The sequence below is a fragment of the Lotus japonicus genome, chromosome 2, assembly GCF_012489685.1.
Source record: "Lotus japonicus ecotype B-129 chromosome 2, LjGifu_v1.2".
In the NCBI taxonomy this organism is placed as follows: Eukaryota; Viridiplantae; Streptophyta; class Magnoliopsida; order Fabales; family Fabaceae; genus Lotus; species Lotus japonicus.
The window spans coordinates 22,241,131-22,257,159 of NC_080042.1; the positions used below are offsets into that span (position 1 = coordinate 22,241,131).

Sequence of the window (16,029 nt, forward strand, 5' to 3'; positions counted from 1 at the left end):
TGAAATTTCTCCTTCATACATTTATTTCATTCAATAACCTCTTGTTCAGGTTTCCCTTCACGATACATCAACCCTAATCGTGAATAGGATTTTATTCTCTTGACATAAGTTTAAAACTTGGGTCTTACAGTTTGAGAAAGATTAATGAAGAAGAAAGTTCAGGAATTGCTTGAGGAATGTTGCGTAGTCGCTGTGGGAATTAGTGCGAGTCGTCTGCACACCTGCCTTATGGCGAGCGTGTCCAGAATAGGCTAATTTCGCTTTTAGAGCAACGTATTAAGTGAGATTTCGAATCCTTGGGAAATTTAAAGGTTCTCTTTATTTTTCCTTCGACCAGCGTTTCATTTCGAAACCCTGGAATGTACGTACGATAGTATTCACTTTTCGGAAGTCCGACGACGCTAATTTCTTTGCTTCGAAACCCTAAATTCAATCGCTGGATGAAGACTTTTTCTATTCGGGACTTCTAACGAAGTTTCCGTCCGTGCTGCCAAATTTGTTTCGACGTTTCCAATCTTTCTTCAGAAGGAAGTTTTGTCGTCTGACCATCACAGCAAAAAGTAGTTTTTCGGGACAGATTAACTTACACCGCTTTTGGGATTTTAGATATCGTTTTTCCCAAATGTCAGAGATTTGTTTTGAGTTCTGGAATTCTGTCGCCAGAATCTCTCTTAGAATTCATCGATGAACGTGCTGCAAAAATCGGAATCGCGAAATTTTCATTTTCCCGCGATTTCACCTGACTATAAATAGTTGAAAAAGCAAAAATATCTTCATTTTCTCCACATAGAGGCCGTGGATTTAGGAGAGGAAAGGGAGAGGGGATTTTCGCCGAAACTCGACCGATCTTCGCGCACTTCGTTCCTACTTCAAGGTACCGAGGTAACTAGCTTGATTCTTACCTCTGATTACTGTTTCTACTGTGTTTCTGTAGTCGTTTCTGTGCTCAAAGTTTTGAGCTTTTTGTAAAACTGTCCGTTTTCTCTGATTTCTTGGTTGGGGTTTGTTCCCTACGTGCCCAAGAGTCTAAAACCTCCGTCAGTAATCGCCGATTGTGATCGAGCTGTCAAGGATCTGAAAAACTGATTCAAAACCCTTTTTGCGCACATTTTGAAACTTTACTTTCGAAAAGTCGTAATCTGACTTCGTGCCTTTAGGATTTGTTGTCACGGATGTCGTTAGGATCATTGCTGTCAAATTTGTTTTCCGAACTGATAACTTTGAGGTTTTGAGCTTTTATTTTGGACCAAAATGCCCCTGAACAGCCGTATTTCGATCCGATTGTCCGAAAATTGTTCCGACAGTTTCTTTGCCTTAGTTTTACCCTAAAACTACCTTGTAAACAGATTTGATCGAAGAAAAAGAGCCTGAGCCCTTTTTCCCTTATGGCCGAGAGCTATATCAATTGGGGGGGGGGAGTTTTTCGTTTTCGAAAACTTGACTTTTCGTACTCGATTGTTGTATTCTGAAGCTTTAATGCTTTGTCTATCGTTTATGAGTTGTATTGCGATCGAACTAATCGATTTTGTTTGGATTCTGCTTTGTTTTCTCCGAGGTTCAGTTGAAGGAACTTTGGGTTTTGCAGAGCATTCGTGTGAAGGAAGTTTTAACCACGAGACTGGAGCAGCTCGAGGTTAGGGCAACTTACTATTAGCTATGATTGCATGATAGGCGTCGATAAATTCGACTTATGCTTTATCTGATGTTGATTATGATGATGAGTTGTTGTTATGATGTTTTTCCATAACTTGTGATATTGTGATATTGTTGGATTTGTGCGCTTTGTCGCGACTTCGGAGTGGGGATTCATTGATCTGGTGATCTTTGATATTTCGGGTTGGATGTACAACCCTAGGCAAGTTCAAACTTGAGTTTTGAGACTTAGCCATTTGTTCGTATTCTTAGACTTTCCCCGGGAAATTTCTTTTGGGTGGTTGGTCTTTGGAAACTTAGAATGATTAGATTTTCGAAAAATAGATACTTTGGGGAAACTTAGACTTTGAGAAATAAACTCATAACTTGACTAATTCAATTCGAAATATTTTTATTAACGAATACGCATAGGAGAACGGAAGGGGGAAAATAATTGCGAAAGACGGGGAAAAGTCGACTTTTGCTGTGGGTTTTGGAATTGGGAAAGCCACTGAGGTGAGCTACGGTGATGATTGAAAGTCACCAAGTACGCTAGTACTCTTGTTATTCGAGTTGTGTTGTATTGACCGACACTAACTCTGGGTTTTGGGTGTTGGAGTTGTGTTGTATTGACCGACACTAACTCCGAGTCGTGTTGTATTGACCGACACTGACTCTGGTTTTGATTTTGGGTTTTGGTTGTTGGAGTTGTGTTGTATTGACCGACACTAACTCTTGGGTTTTTGATATTGGGTTTTGAGCTAAACACTTATGTGGCGAGGACGATTTGATGTTTGGCTAACCATATTGCATCAATCGGGTGAATAACGGGAATGGTTCACCTGTGCCTCTCATGGTGAATAACGGGAATGGTTCACCACTGCATTAATGATGAATAACGGGAATGGTTCATCATACGGTGAATAACGGGAATGGTTCACCAAGGATAAATAACGGGAATGGTTCATCCATGGTGAAGAACGGGAATGCTTCACTTGTGGCGAACGGGAACGCGTCACAATCCAGATCATATTGATTGCATTTCACACATACATTCATTCTGACTGGGATTGTGTGCTGTTTGATTTATTGAAGCATTGTTAGAGCCATAACATGCTAGGATTATCTATATGTTTATATAACAACATATATATCTATACCCCATATCACATTTTGAGTGTATATCTACTTATTTCCGTGAGTTGACCCTAGCGCCTTGGCTTTGGTTTCATGTTTGTGTTTGGGCGGTCGGCCTACTGCCAGATGTCAACGGTGGATTGGGTTTCGATGGTCTCTCCCTCGGGGGGGATCAGGTTTGAGTTGGAGGACCGTACTGACGAGCGTGGACGTCTGACGGAGGGAGTTCTACGACGCATGGAGCTGAGTTTCAACTTGCCAACTTCAGTTCGCTGTGGACTTAGTACTGGGAGGGTAGGTTTAGGCCGGCGTCATGTTCTGTGTAGAGCTCTGATTCGTTTTACTTCTGGGGCAGGGTAGGTTTCCGATGCATGGCTTTTCGTGAGGTTCTCTTATTGAGGGATCACAGTGAGTCAGTCGGACTGTAGGGGTCTTTGCTTAGGCCATTTTGAGGCCGACTTTCTCCTAGTGGATTGTAATTACAATTTTCTCACTCAAACTTCTGGGTCTGTATATATTTGCCTACGGGCACACTACTTTGGAGTCACTGCGAGTGCGCGTGACGTGGAAGTGCAGCTTAGGCTGTACATGTTTATATTTGATGTATATTGGTTAGTTTAGTGGTTGGGCTATGTCTTTATTTTCTATCGCTTTATTTAAAAGGAATCAAACGAAAAAAAATTACCTGTTTTCCGAGTAAAGTTGTTTTTGGTTACTAAAGTGACACCTGGAAATCGGGGTGTTACAGATTAATACTCAATTGCTCCTTTGTTTGGCTTCTTTGGATCCATGAAATTTGTTCTCTGCTTTTGATAAGGCAAAGGTGTTGGAATTTGCAAGTTTTTATCCAAATGAGTTCACTCCATTTAATTTAGTGGTGTCTCGTGATGCACTAGATTCTTACATCATCGGCATGCGTAGGAATGATGAATTTACCTCTTTGAAAGGACTCCAACAACTTTCAGAGAAGTTGGTTGAAAAAGGAAAACATGTTGTTTATCCACAAGTTTATCTTCTTTTGAAATTTGCGCTGATTTTGCTTGTTGCTATGAATATTGTGAAGAATAGGCTGCGTAACCGAATGAGAGATACATGGATGAACGACTGTTTAGTTACTTACATTGAGAGTGATGTATTCAATACCATTGACTTCGAGCTTATTATTCAACGATTTCAGAATATGAAATCACGTAAAGGACAATTATGACTTTATACTTTATTAGTATAAACATATTAAAGTTGTTTTTAATTATATTTTTATCGATGTGTTCGTTTGAAAATTTTGAAACCCTAACCCCGGGTCTTGGATCCGCCACTACTTGTACTTCCCTTATTTCTCAAATTCCAATGTCACAAATTGCTTTATGAACAAGCTTCCATAATTAGACCTGGTGTTTACGCTAACAAAACCATTTTGTTTCCCTATTTTTTGAGCCCAAACTCAAAGATAATCACAAGATGCAAATATCTATACCAACATGAAATTTACCTAAAAACAATAGAGAATATTACAACTACAATATTGTAACAAGATAATTACCTGACCAGACATAAAAATAAGTGTTATCCACACTTATACAAGGAACTCCACATTTGGGATAAGCATCTTCTTGGCTTTTGAGTTCTTCATTTAGAAGCATGTTGACTTCATCAAACCTAACAAACTCCATATTGTTACCTTCATATAGGACAGAGGTGGCTAGGCTTTGATTTCTACTTACTAGGTTTTAGAACCCGTAACATGTGTTTAGGTATTGGGTTTTTAAACTCAGAATAGCTTTTCATAGAAAGGAGCATACCTGGAATACTTCTTCTCTAATATGAGGTGGTTCCTTCTCTATGGAGTTTTGGGTGGTGGAGGTCGTAGATTTAGGAAATCCGGGTAAAGAAGAAGAAGAAGGAGAAGGAGGATGAGGAGGATGAGGAGGAGGAGAGATGGTGAACGGCAGGGAATAATAAAAATGGACCCCTAATAATTTTAACGTTCAAAATTTCATTAGTACCATTATATTGGTTCGTTTGGCAATTGACCTCTTATAACCCGCCCAGGGGTCGCGTGTTCGAATCCAAGCAACGCGACCTTCCGCTTTAATTTTTGAATTCTTTCAATTCAAATTAATTAACAAATAACATGTCAAAAGCCAAAAGGTGGGATTCGAACCCGCTACATAAAAGTAACATACACAGTTACTAACCACTAGACCAGCTTAAATCATTAATAACATCTTAAACATTAATTATTATAACTAAATTTTATTTTAGAGGAAAGTTTAATGAGAATTTTTTTTGGGGCCCCTTCTTTTTGGAGGCCCTGAGTTGTGGGCCTGCTTGCACAGACCCAATGCCGGCCCTGGTGAACGGGATGAAGGAGAGAGCATGGGAGAGAGAGAGCTTGAAATGAAGAAGGATTTTCAATTTTTTATGTTCATAATTTTTGTATTTTAAAAAGAAAAAATAGTTTGTTTCAATCTCAAATCATCATTAGTTTTTCTTTTTTTGAGAAATAAATCATATTTAGTTGAAAAAAAGTTATTTGAATATTTTGTTCTTAATTAATTATGTTTTTCTTAATAATTTAAATAAAAAAGAAAAAATAAATTCAAAGTCAGCTCATTAATTGATGTGACCATGGCTGCTAGAGCTCCGACGTTTACCCAAAAAACTTTAGGGAGTAAAACCAACAATTTCCCCAAAACCAACAATTACGTCGATGAGGGACGAAAACCAAAACTAGCGTAAATGTTAGGGACCAAAAACTTAATTATTTTTTTAAAAGAACTTAATTAAGCCTTAAATATATGGGGGGCGGGTTAAAGCTAACCCAACGCGAGGAGGAGAGATGGTGAACGGCAGGGAATAATAAAAATGGACCCCTAATAATTTTAACGTTCAAAATTTCATTAGTACCATTATATTGGTTCGTTTGACAATTGACCTCTTATAACCCGCCCAGGAGTCGCGTGTTCGAATCCAAGCAACGCGACCTTCCGCTTTAATTTTTGAATTCTTTCAATTCAAATTAATTAACAAATAACATGTCTAGAGCTGGGCGAATTGGCCCGCGCCCGCGGGCTGGCCCGCTTAACCCGCAGCCCGCGCAGGCTGTGGCCCGGTGATTGGTTGCCCGTTTAAAAGCGGGCCTACGTGGTCTGGCCCGCTCAACCCGCGAGTTCAGGCGGGTTGAACCGCGGTTTTGCGGGTTGGACCGCATTACAAAAGAAAAAAAAAAGTCTTGGTTTGTTTTAGATTTTTAAGACATGTTTGTTCAACTTTAAGATTTGTAAGACTTGTGTGCATTACTTAAGGACTTCATGTTTGGATTTGTTAGACTTAATGTCTGGATTTGTAAGACTTTCTTTTATGTTATTTGAATTTATAGTAATACTATATGCAAGAAGTTAAGAATGGATTTGAGTTTACTAATTATGAATTATTATGTATCAACAAAGTTTGAAAACTTTGGAAAAAAAAATCCATTTATTTTTTAATTTAGTCATTTATAAGGTTTTTAATGAAAAAAATATTTTTAATTTAGTTTTATATTGTATTTTTATTATTTTTTAATTTGGCTTGTATCCCGCGGGCTAGCCCGCTAATCCGCGGGGCGGGGGCGGACTAGCGTAATAGAGGCCCGTTTAAATGCGGGCCTACGCGGGGCGGTCCTACGCGGGGCGGACTTACGCGGGGCGGGCCTACGCGGGGCGGTCTAACCGCATACCCAGCTCTAAACATGTCAAAAGCCAAAAGGTGGGATTCGAACCCGCTACATAAAAGTAACATACACAGTTACTAACCACTAGACCAACTTAAATCATTAATAACATCTTGAACATTAATTATTATAACTAAATTTTATTTTAGAGGAAAGTTTAATGAAAATTTTTTTGGGGCCCCTTCTTTTCTGAGGCCCTGAGCTGTGGGCCTGCTTGCACAGACCCAATGCCGGCCCTGGTGAACGGGATGAAGGAGAGAGCATGGGAGAGAGAGAGGTTGAAATGAAGAAGGATTTTCAATTTTTTATGTTCATAATTTTTGTATTTTAAAAAGAAAAAATAGTTTGTTTCAATCTCAAATCATCATTAGTTTTTCTTTTTTTGAGAAATAAATCATATTTAGTTGAAAAAAAGTTATTTGAATATTTTGTTCTTAATTAATTATGTTTTTCTTAATAATTTAAATAAAAAAGAAAAAAAAATTCAAAGTCAGCTCATTAATTGATGTGACCATGGCTGCTAGAGCTCCGACGTTTACCCAAAAAACTTTAGGGAGTATAAAACCAACAATTTCCCCAAAACCAACAATTACGTCGATGAGGGACGAAAACCAAAACTAGCGTAAATGTTAGGGACCAAAAACTTAATTCTTTTTTTAAAAGAACTTAATTAAGCCTTAAATATATGGGGGGCGGGTTAAAGCTAACCCAACGCGAGGAGGAGAGATGGTGAACGGCAGGGAATAATAAAAATGGACCCCTAATAATTTTAACGTTCAAAATTTCATTAGTACCATTATATTGGTTCGTTTGGCAATTGACCTCTTATAACCCGCCCAGGAGTCGCGTGTTCGAATCCAAGCAACGCGATCTTCTGCTTTAATTTTTGAATTCTTTCAATTCAAATTAATTAACAAATAACATGTCAAAAGCCAAAAGGTGGGATTCGAACCCGCTACATAAAAGTAACATACACAGTTACTAACCACTAGACCAGCTTAAATCATTAATAACATCTTGAACATTAATTATTATAACTAAATTTTATTTTAGAGGAAAGTTTAATGAGAATATTTTTTGGGGCCCCTTCTTTTTGGAGGCCCTGAGCTGTGGGCCTGCTTGCACAGACCCAATGCCGGCCATGGTGAACGGGATGAAGGAGAGAGCATGGGAGAGAGAGAGAGGTTGAAATGAAGAAGGATTTTCAATTTTTTATGTTCATAATTTTTGTATTTTAAAAAGAAAAAATAGTTTGTTTCAATCTCAAATCATCATTAGTTTTTCTTTTTTTGAGAAATAAATCATATTTAGTTGAAAAAAAGTTATTTGAATATTTTGTTCTTAATTAATTATGTTTTTCTTAATAATTTAAATAAAAAAGAAAAAATAAATTCAAAGTCAGCTCATTAATTGATGTGACCATGGCTGCTAGAGCTCCGACGTTTACCCAAAAAACTTTAGGGAGTAAAACCAACAATTTCCCCAAAACCAACAATTACGTCGATGAGGGATGAAAACCAAAACTAGCGTAAATGTTAGGGACCAAAAACTTAATTCTTTTTTTAAAAGAACTTAATTAAGCCTTAAATATATGGGGGGCGGGTTAAAGCTAACCCAACCCGATTATTTCATATCCAAAAAGTTTATTTGGTTAGTTTCCTAGCGCCAAATCTATTGTTTCATACCTTTTTATCTACCAAGCTAAAAAGATCAACATTCATTAATTCATCTTCTAACGAAAACCTCTAAAGCACGGGTACGTGAGTTTGGCCTGCGCACCGATGCTGGGTGCACACCGGGTGCGGGTACACGGCGGGTACGTTTTGGTGCGCACCGGAAAAATTGGGTACGCGGGCGGTGCGGTGTGGGTACGTAAATTGGGTACTTTGATGCAAAAATTGGGTAATTTTTTTACCAAATTAACTAATTAAAATACTATTAATATTTATTTACCCCTAAATTTCACCTCTTAGTCTCTCACGTTCGCAGTTCAGTTTCATGCCGTTTTGCTCTTCTCTCTCCTCACGTACGTGAACTGCTCTCAACCTCTCACCACCGCAAGCCATTTTTCTCACCAACGCACGTCGTTTTTCCGCCACTATACTTGAAGGTCCTCTACTGTGCTATTTTATGTTAGAGGTTTGATTATACCCGCACCGGGTACCGTGAATCCTAGACGGAAACCCAACCTTTTTTTATCTGTGTGTCTATCTACTCTAATCAGTAATCACAACACATTCTGGTTCCTCTGATTTGCAGCAATGACGGGCGGTCATGGTCATCTCTTCAACAACATCACCGTCGGAGGCCGCGGCGGCACGGTCAGTTCTCTCTCTCTTCCCGTTTACTCGAAAATACTGATTTCCGTCAAACCCCTAATTTTTTATCCTTCGATTTTGCTTTAAAAACTTCCATCAAAACCCTAATTGAAAACTTGTATGGGTTTTGTTCTTTTTATGGGGTTGCAGAATCCAGGCCAGATAAAAATACATCCTGGAGGAATTGTATGGAAAAGACAGGGGGGTGGTAAATCAATTGAGGTTGATAAAGCTGATATAATGGGGGTCACGTGGATGAAGGTTCCAAGGTCTAATCAACTTGGTGTTCAGATCAAAGATGGCTTGTTCTACAAGTTTACTGGATTTCGTGATCAGGTTAATCTTGTGCATTTACTAATTCTGTTCCTTTTATTAACTCTTCAATAGATGTTAATATTGATTAGTTGGACTTGGATTGCTATTCAATTTTATAAATATTTTGCAGGATGTTGTAAGCTTGACCGATTTCTTCCAAAACATGTTTGGAATAGCTGTAGAGGAGAAGAAGCTTTCTGTTAGTGGGCGCAATTGGGGAGAAGTTGATCTAAATGGTTGGTGATATTTCCATGAACTCACTTATGTCTTGCAATATGCAACTGATATTATCTACATGATACACTGCATATATCTCATACATCTCCCTTTGTTATTCTTACTCGCTATACTTAAAAAAAAATTTGTTTGGGGATAAGAGTTTGACATCATGTTCTGTTTGATGTATCAGCATCATGAGGATATAGTATGTAAGCAAGGGAAAGATGTTTCTTATTTTTAAAGGAAGTCAGTTGATATCATTCAGTTTGTCTTTCGAGATTTCTTGTATAATGCAGGATGGCTTTAGTATGTGAAGAAATGGGGTGAATTTGCTGTTACTTCTTTTTAACCAATTTGAAGTTTGTTCTTTTCTTTTTGGTGTACTCTAGGTCCACAATAAATCTAAGCACCAATACCTCCAATTTGGTATGTACATGAAGTGAAACCTTAAAGTGAAAAAGTTAAGATCGGAAAGCGTTTTTCGTTTTGGGGGGCGGGGGGTGGCTTCTAAAACCGGAATTTCATCTTATTCTTGTTTTCATCTTTTGCGAATTAAGTTCAGTCTTTCCCTTTGTGGTGAAACGTTGTCTTTGATTGACTTCTTTTATACAGTCATACTACCACTAGATATTCTTATGCTTCTAGTTCCATTTCAGGAAATATGCTTGGTTTCATGGTTGGTTCAAAGCAAGCTTTTGAGGTATCTTTAGCGGATGTCTCTCAAACACACCTTCAAGGGAAAAATGATGTGTTATTGGAGTTCCATGTGGATGACACAACTGGAGCTAATGAGGTATATCTGTATATTACATACACATAAAATCTTATATGTTTTAACAAATTCATACAGTTCCCTCACCCAAGCTTGGCTTGAACAGCAGGCTGCAGTTTATAGGTTCTATTTGGGTGTGCTTTTATTTATGGTCTAATATATTGTTCATGTTATGATCTCAGAAAGATTCATTGGTGGAGATAAGTTTCCACATACCAAATTCCAACACCCAGTATGTTGGTGATGAAAATCATCCTCCTGCTCAGGTGAGTTTGCTCAAAACTTTTATAAGTTTCATGTTACAGTAATTAGTAACTTCCAGACAACTGACGTTTGCACATTCTTTTTCGCTTCAGGTTTTCCGTGATAAAATAATGTCTATGGCTGATGTTGGTGCTGGGGGTGAAGATGCTGTTGTTACATTTGAGGGTATTGCAATCCTTACCCCAAGGTGATACCTTTCAAATAATTGTCTTGTATATTGATGGCTTGCTTTTCTGTCCTTCCAAGAAAAAAGATCAATCCCTATTAATGCGATTTTTTTTTTGTGCAGAGGACGTTACAGTGTTGAGCTACACCTGTCATTCTTGCGACTTCAAGGACAGGCTAATGATTTCAAAATCCAGTATAGCAGTATCGTTCGCATATTTTTACTTCCTAAGGTTTATTTGCAGATCATTTGTTTTCATTTCACTGATATTGTTTTCATATAATTTAGTGCAATCACCAAACCATGTCTTATAGTTGATGCTTTTTTCTAGACTTGTTAAGTATACTGACAACTTCTCATCTCTACTGATTGTATTTATCCGCAGTCTAATCAGCCACATACATTTGTCATTATTAGTCTTGATCCCCCTATTCGGAAAGGACAAACTTTGTACCCTCATATTGTGATGCAGGTAATTGCCTTCTGTTTAATTTTTAACAATTTCGGTGATACACTGATACGTATTTTGCTTGCTTCTGAACCTGACAATTTTTTCTCATTTTTGTATAGTTTGAAACTGATTTAGTTGAACAAAGTGAATTGGCAATAAATGAAGATCTTTATAACACCAAGTACAAGGACAAGTTGGAGCTTTCATATAAGGTATTTCTTAAACTGTTGATAACTGATTCAACGATATGCTGCTTGTGTACAAAAAAACTTACTTTAGTTGATTGATGAATAAAAAATTTCCTAACTAGGGGTCTTGCATAGAAATGCAATTGCTGATATAAATCACTTACAATTCAATAATCAGGGTCTGATCCATGAAGTGTTCACCACAATATTACGCGGCTTGTCTGGGTCCAAAGTTACCAAGCCTGGAACATTTAGGAGTTGTCTACATGGTTATGCAGTGAAATCATCTTTGAAAGCGGAAGATGGAATTCTGTATCCCCTTGAGAAGGGCTTCTTTTTTCTACCTAAACCCCCCACTCTTATTCTTCATGATGAGGTAAAATCGAATTTTTTATTACTGATGGTCAGATATCGTCTAGCTACTTTTGACGTACAAAATTACATATAATGTTATACGTTGGAGGTTTTGATTTTTTTTTTTCATCCTTTCCTACTAGATTGACTATGTGGAATTTGAGCGGGGTGGTACAAATATGCATTATTTTGACCTTCTTATCAGACTAAAATCTGAGCAAGAGCATCTCTTCCGTAATATTCAGAGAAACGAATACGACAATTTGTTAAGTTTTATAAGGTATATTAGCTCTTTGCCAAATTTTACATAGTTACAACTAATTGTTTGATTTAATTTGATGAACAATTAATTGTTGTCCTGTGCACATAGGTCAAAGAGTTTAAAAATTATGAACTTAGGAGGTGCCCAGCCAACTGTTGGTATGGCTCAGGTTCTTGAGAATGATCATGATGATGCTGTTGATCCACATCTAGAGCGCATTAAAAATGAAGCTGGTGGAGATGAAAGTGATGAGGAGGTACCCAAATCTGTATTTGATATAAATTTGTATTCTAATTTCAGTAATTGATGGGACAACGTTTATTTATATTTCCAAAAGTTTCTTAAAATATTTGGGCATGAGGAAAACATAACTTGGAATTCTCCTCACCTTACTATTGTTCCATTCTTCAACTTGCATTTATGCAGCTGAACTTTCTCCTGTTCATTGAGATATCCTCTAGTTTCTTGTATTGTTTGTTACTATCGTGTTAGTGCGCATTTACTGTATTCTGTTAATGTGGGTATGGCTCTTAAATCTTCATGTAAGTTGCCCCACCTCCCCTCTTTTTTCTATCGGTGCACCCAGTGTTGAGATTTTGAAGTCTTGGTTTGCTTCTACATTATTAATCATGGCAAATGTCTACAGGATGAAGATTTTGTTGTTGACAAGGATGATGGTGGTTCTCCAACTGATGAGTCTGGTGGGGAAGATTCTGATGCTAGTGATAGTGGTGATGAGAAAGAGGTGTATTTTGCTTTTATTTTCCTTCATTACCTTGTGATACAACCCCTGTACTCTTTAAATCATTGGTGTGCCAGCCTTACACCTTAATGACGGTCAATTTTCAGAAGCCTGCCAAAGTGGAACCAAAGAAGGTTCTGTCTTCTAAGGCATCCAACTCTAAGAGGAAATCAAAAGATGCTGATGAAGATGGAAAAAAGAAAAAACAGAAGAAAAAGGACCCAAATGCACCCAAGAGGGCAATGTCTGGTTTCATGTTCTTTTCTCAAATGGAAAGAGAGGTGCGTTCTATGTTATACATGTTGGCAATGTGATTTTGGGTTTTGTTGTGTGGGTTACTGGTGAGTGTATTCATCACTTCACTTCCGTATAGGTATAGCTATTCTATGTGGCTAGGTTTGTAGGGAAAATCTTTACGAGGCCAGGTTTTGGATAATCTGAGATCATCCGGCAAACCTTTAGCTACTTTTTTTGATTGACTTTTCAAGTAGGTGTTACATAAATTGAGTTCTCCTTACATATTATTATTATTTTTTTCAAATGACAGAATCTGAAGAAAACTAATCCTGGAATTTCATTTACGGATGTGGGGAGAGTACTTGGAGAGAAATGGAAGAAGATATCAGGTATGGTTTATTGCATGCTGTTTCATTTCATGCAGTTCCAGTGAGAGTCATTATTCTTTCATGATCAGCTCAGAGTTTATTATGTGCTGTGACTAAGTTTTGTATTTCTTTGCGTGTTGATTGCACAGCGGAGGATAAAGAGCCATATGAGGCAAAAGCCCGTGCTGATAGGAAACGTTACATGGATGAGATTAGTGGCTACAAGAATCCACAACCCATGAATGTTGATTCAGGAAATGAATCTGACAGTGCCTAAGATTTTGATCTGATATAACGTAATTACTTGATATATGCAAAAAAAAAATTGAATTTGTATCACTAGCTTCCATCTAGCGTTAGTACACTTGCAATGTAAATATTACTTTTCTAGTTTGTGAAGTTTTTGGTGATTTTACTATGTTTATAAATTCCATGCAACAACTAAGCTCCAATTTTCTGGATTTTTTTCCGTGATCTTTCGTGGAAACATTTAAAATGCAACAAAAAGCCTATTTGTTTGACAGTTGCAGTTAAAAATAGTTACACATTAAATTTTATTTTATTTAACATTAATTATGTTTGAGTAACTTTTTTCTATCAAATTTAAAAGTACATTTGCATACCTGCAGTTTCTTCCCAATATTTCTACACGACTGTATTCTGTAAGCTCTAAGAAAGCTATCAGATGCAAAGTTCTGAGAAGTTAAAACCAAATACAAACTTTAACTTGTATCTTTACCTGCAATACAAGAATCCAACATAGAAAGGAAACATTTTCAATGGGATATAAAATGATTTGAATAAACTTACTATAGGATTATCAGGTAGCCTTGGATCAGTAATGACAAAGTTTTTCTCAATAAGCGCGCTCAAGTGTGGTAGCAAGATCAACCTTTCCTCTTTTCCCTGAGCTTTTCTTTGTCATCGAATTTGAAGCTATCAGGCCTGTCATCATCCTCACGGTCAGAGATGACAACCTCAATAACTTCATTATCTATGCTTTCATCTTTGGGAGGACTTCTCTTAATGAACCTGAAGCATAGAAAGATAGCATTGTGGTATTGGATTATCATATATAATATAAATAGTAAATTTAGTAATAAAAAAATTTAGTGATAATCTTAAGAACAAAGAACAATGTGTATAAGTAAATAATGACATATACCCCATGAAAGCGATGGTTGTTTTTCTGTTTGTTTTCAGGTAGCTCACTGATTCGCTTCATTGAATTTCGATTTCTTCCGTCAAAATGAAGACACACTCTCAGATTTTCTCTTTGAAGTTTTACCTGCTTTTCTATCATCTACCTCTTTCTCTTTCTCCTCGTTAACGTTTCCGATGTCCCCAAACAATATCGACCAAGACGTAATATCCCTCTATCGTTTGGAAATCCAATTTTTAGATAGCACAATTCAATCCCCCCTTTCTTGTGTTACTCTGCGTCTTTTCAACTATAGACAACATGTCAACACCCCTTTTTCTCTTGCTTGTTTAACCTGCCCAAATGCCTTGGGCGTACCCTGCTTCATTGGAGCTTTCCCATTCTTCTTATTGACGCTTGGAGACATCTTGGTCTCTAGCATCTTTGGTTGGTCAGGGTAGGAGTTTGGATATTGATTGTAAGTTGACCTTTTTACATTGACTTTGCTGCACGTTCTTTCTAAATCGCTGCATTTATGCTAATTGCTAAGAGCATTTTTTACAATTCTCCATAATGTCACATCATCTACACCATTTACTAACTTTTTACTCCAACCTAGCAACTCTTAAAAGTTTATATAGTGGATCCTACCATCAACATCACATTTGTATATTTTATTATATATCTCCATTTTTTTAATTGTAAGTGCTTGTAATAAATACAAGCTCACTTTTCAAGTCTAGTGTAGAGTATCTATTCTCACATACTCATCTTTGCCATGTTGGAATTGAATATGTACTCCAATGGTAATTGAACATTAGATACTACCATTGGAGATGCTCTAAGTGCTCATTCTTGATGGTATAATATTACTAAAATACCCTTATTTAAATTCTACTTGAATAGAGAAGAATGTAGTTGATATAGAATAGTTGTGGTTGATTAATATGAAATGTGATAAGTGAGAGAAAATTTATTAGAAGAGGTTATGAATGAAAAAACTTAGAAAAAATGCATTGATTTTTGGCTTAATTGCAACTTTGACCCATGACGTTTGCCAGAAAAGTAATTTTGATCCCTCACCTAATTTAATTACATGGATGACCCCTGACGTTCACACTCGTTGGCAACGTTAGTCCTTCTGTCAATTTCCGTTAAAATCTAACGGTTTCTAGAAAATAAATCCAGAAATCTGTCATCTTCATCTCCTCCTCTCACGTATTGTTGCAAGCTTTCATTCAATTACTCAAAGCGTTTATGTTTTTTGGCTTCTTTTGCTAGAACTTTTTTCCCAATTCCCATCCTTGCTAATTCCTCATAACTCACAACATAATCCGTCCCTCCAAACTCTCTACAACAACAACACATTTAAATTAAACCTCAAATCCCATCCTTCTTCCCCAACCTCAAAATCCAGCCATGAATCAAGCACCGCCACCGCCACCGCCACCTCCAACCCTCTCTCCCCACAGGAGAAACCACCGCTACCTCCAACTCTCGCTCAACCACAGTCATCACCATCACCATCACCGATTCCTCTCTCCTTCGTGGAAGAACTTAAGGAAGCCATGAAAGGAACACCATGGCCTTTTCCCTCCATTTCCGATGAAACCACGAGTTCCATGAGGAAACTACCACCGCCATTTGATTCCTCGTCTCATCCGCAGAGAAACCCCTCAATAAATTTATGCTTCACCGCAAACGCCGCCGTCCTTCGTCGCGCGCCGCCACTGGTGGCGATTTCCGGCGAT

General features: G+C 37.5%; 1 protein-coding gene across 2 annotated transcripts; it reads left to right on the forward strand.

Moving 5' to 3' along the window:
* Positions 1 to 8,464: 8,464 nt before the first annotated feature.
* LOC130737783 (FACT complex subunit SSRP1-like) lies at positions 8,465 to 13,589 on the forward strand. 2 transcript variants are annotated; one of them, XM_057589626.1, is made up of 17 exons: positions 8,465 to 8,591; positions 8,741 to 8,802; positions 8,950 to 9,135; positions 9,245 to 9,350; positions 9,990 to 10,126; positions 10,288 to 10,371; positions 10,462 to 10,556; positions 10,659 to 10,767; positions 10,921 to 11,007; positions 11,106 to 11,198; positions 11,353 to 11,550; positions 11,672 to 11,808; positions 11,899 to 12,046; positions 12,437 to 12,535; positions 12,640 to 12,813; positions 13,080 to 13,158; positions 13,287 to 13,589. In XM_057589626.1, exons 2-17 carry the CDS (start codon positions 8,743 to 8,745, stop codon positions 13,412 to 13,414), a joined length of 1,920 nt encoding a protein of 639 aa, XP_057445609.1. In that variant the 5' UTR covers positions 8,465 to 8,591; positions 8,741 to 8,742; the 3' UTR covers positions 13,415 to 13,589. The 2 variants fall into 2 exon arrangements, with proteins under 2 accessions (XP_057445609.1, XP_057445608.1); XM_057589625.1 differs by having other exon boundaries at positions 8,471 to 8,620.
* The last annotated feature ends 2,440 nt before the right edge of the window (positions 13,590 to 16,029 follow it).

Bases quoted from the DNA above. Each gene is read 5' to 3' on its own strand.
- LOC130737783 (XM_057589626.1), top strand. From the start codon at position 8,743: ATGACGGGCGGTCATGGTCATCTCTTCAACAACATCACCGTCGGAGGC. The intron at 9,136-9,244 runs GTTAATCTTGTG...AATATTTTGCAG, and splicing joins TTACTGGATTTCGTGATCAG to GATGTTGTAAGCTTGACCGA. The intron at 13,159-13,286 runs GTATGGTTTATT...TTGATTGCACAG, and splicing joins GAAATGGAAGAAGATATCAG to CGGAGGATAAAGAGCCATAT.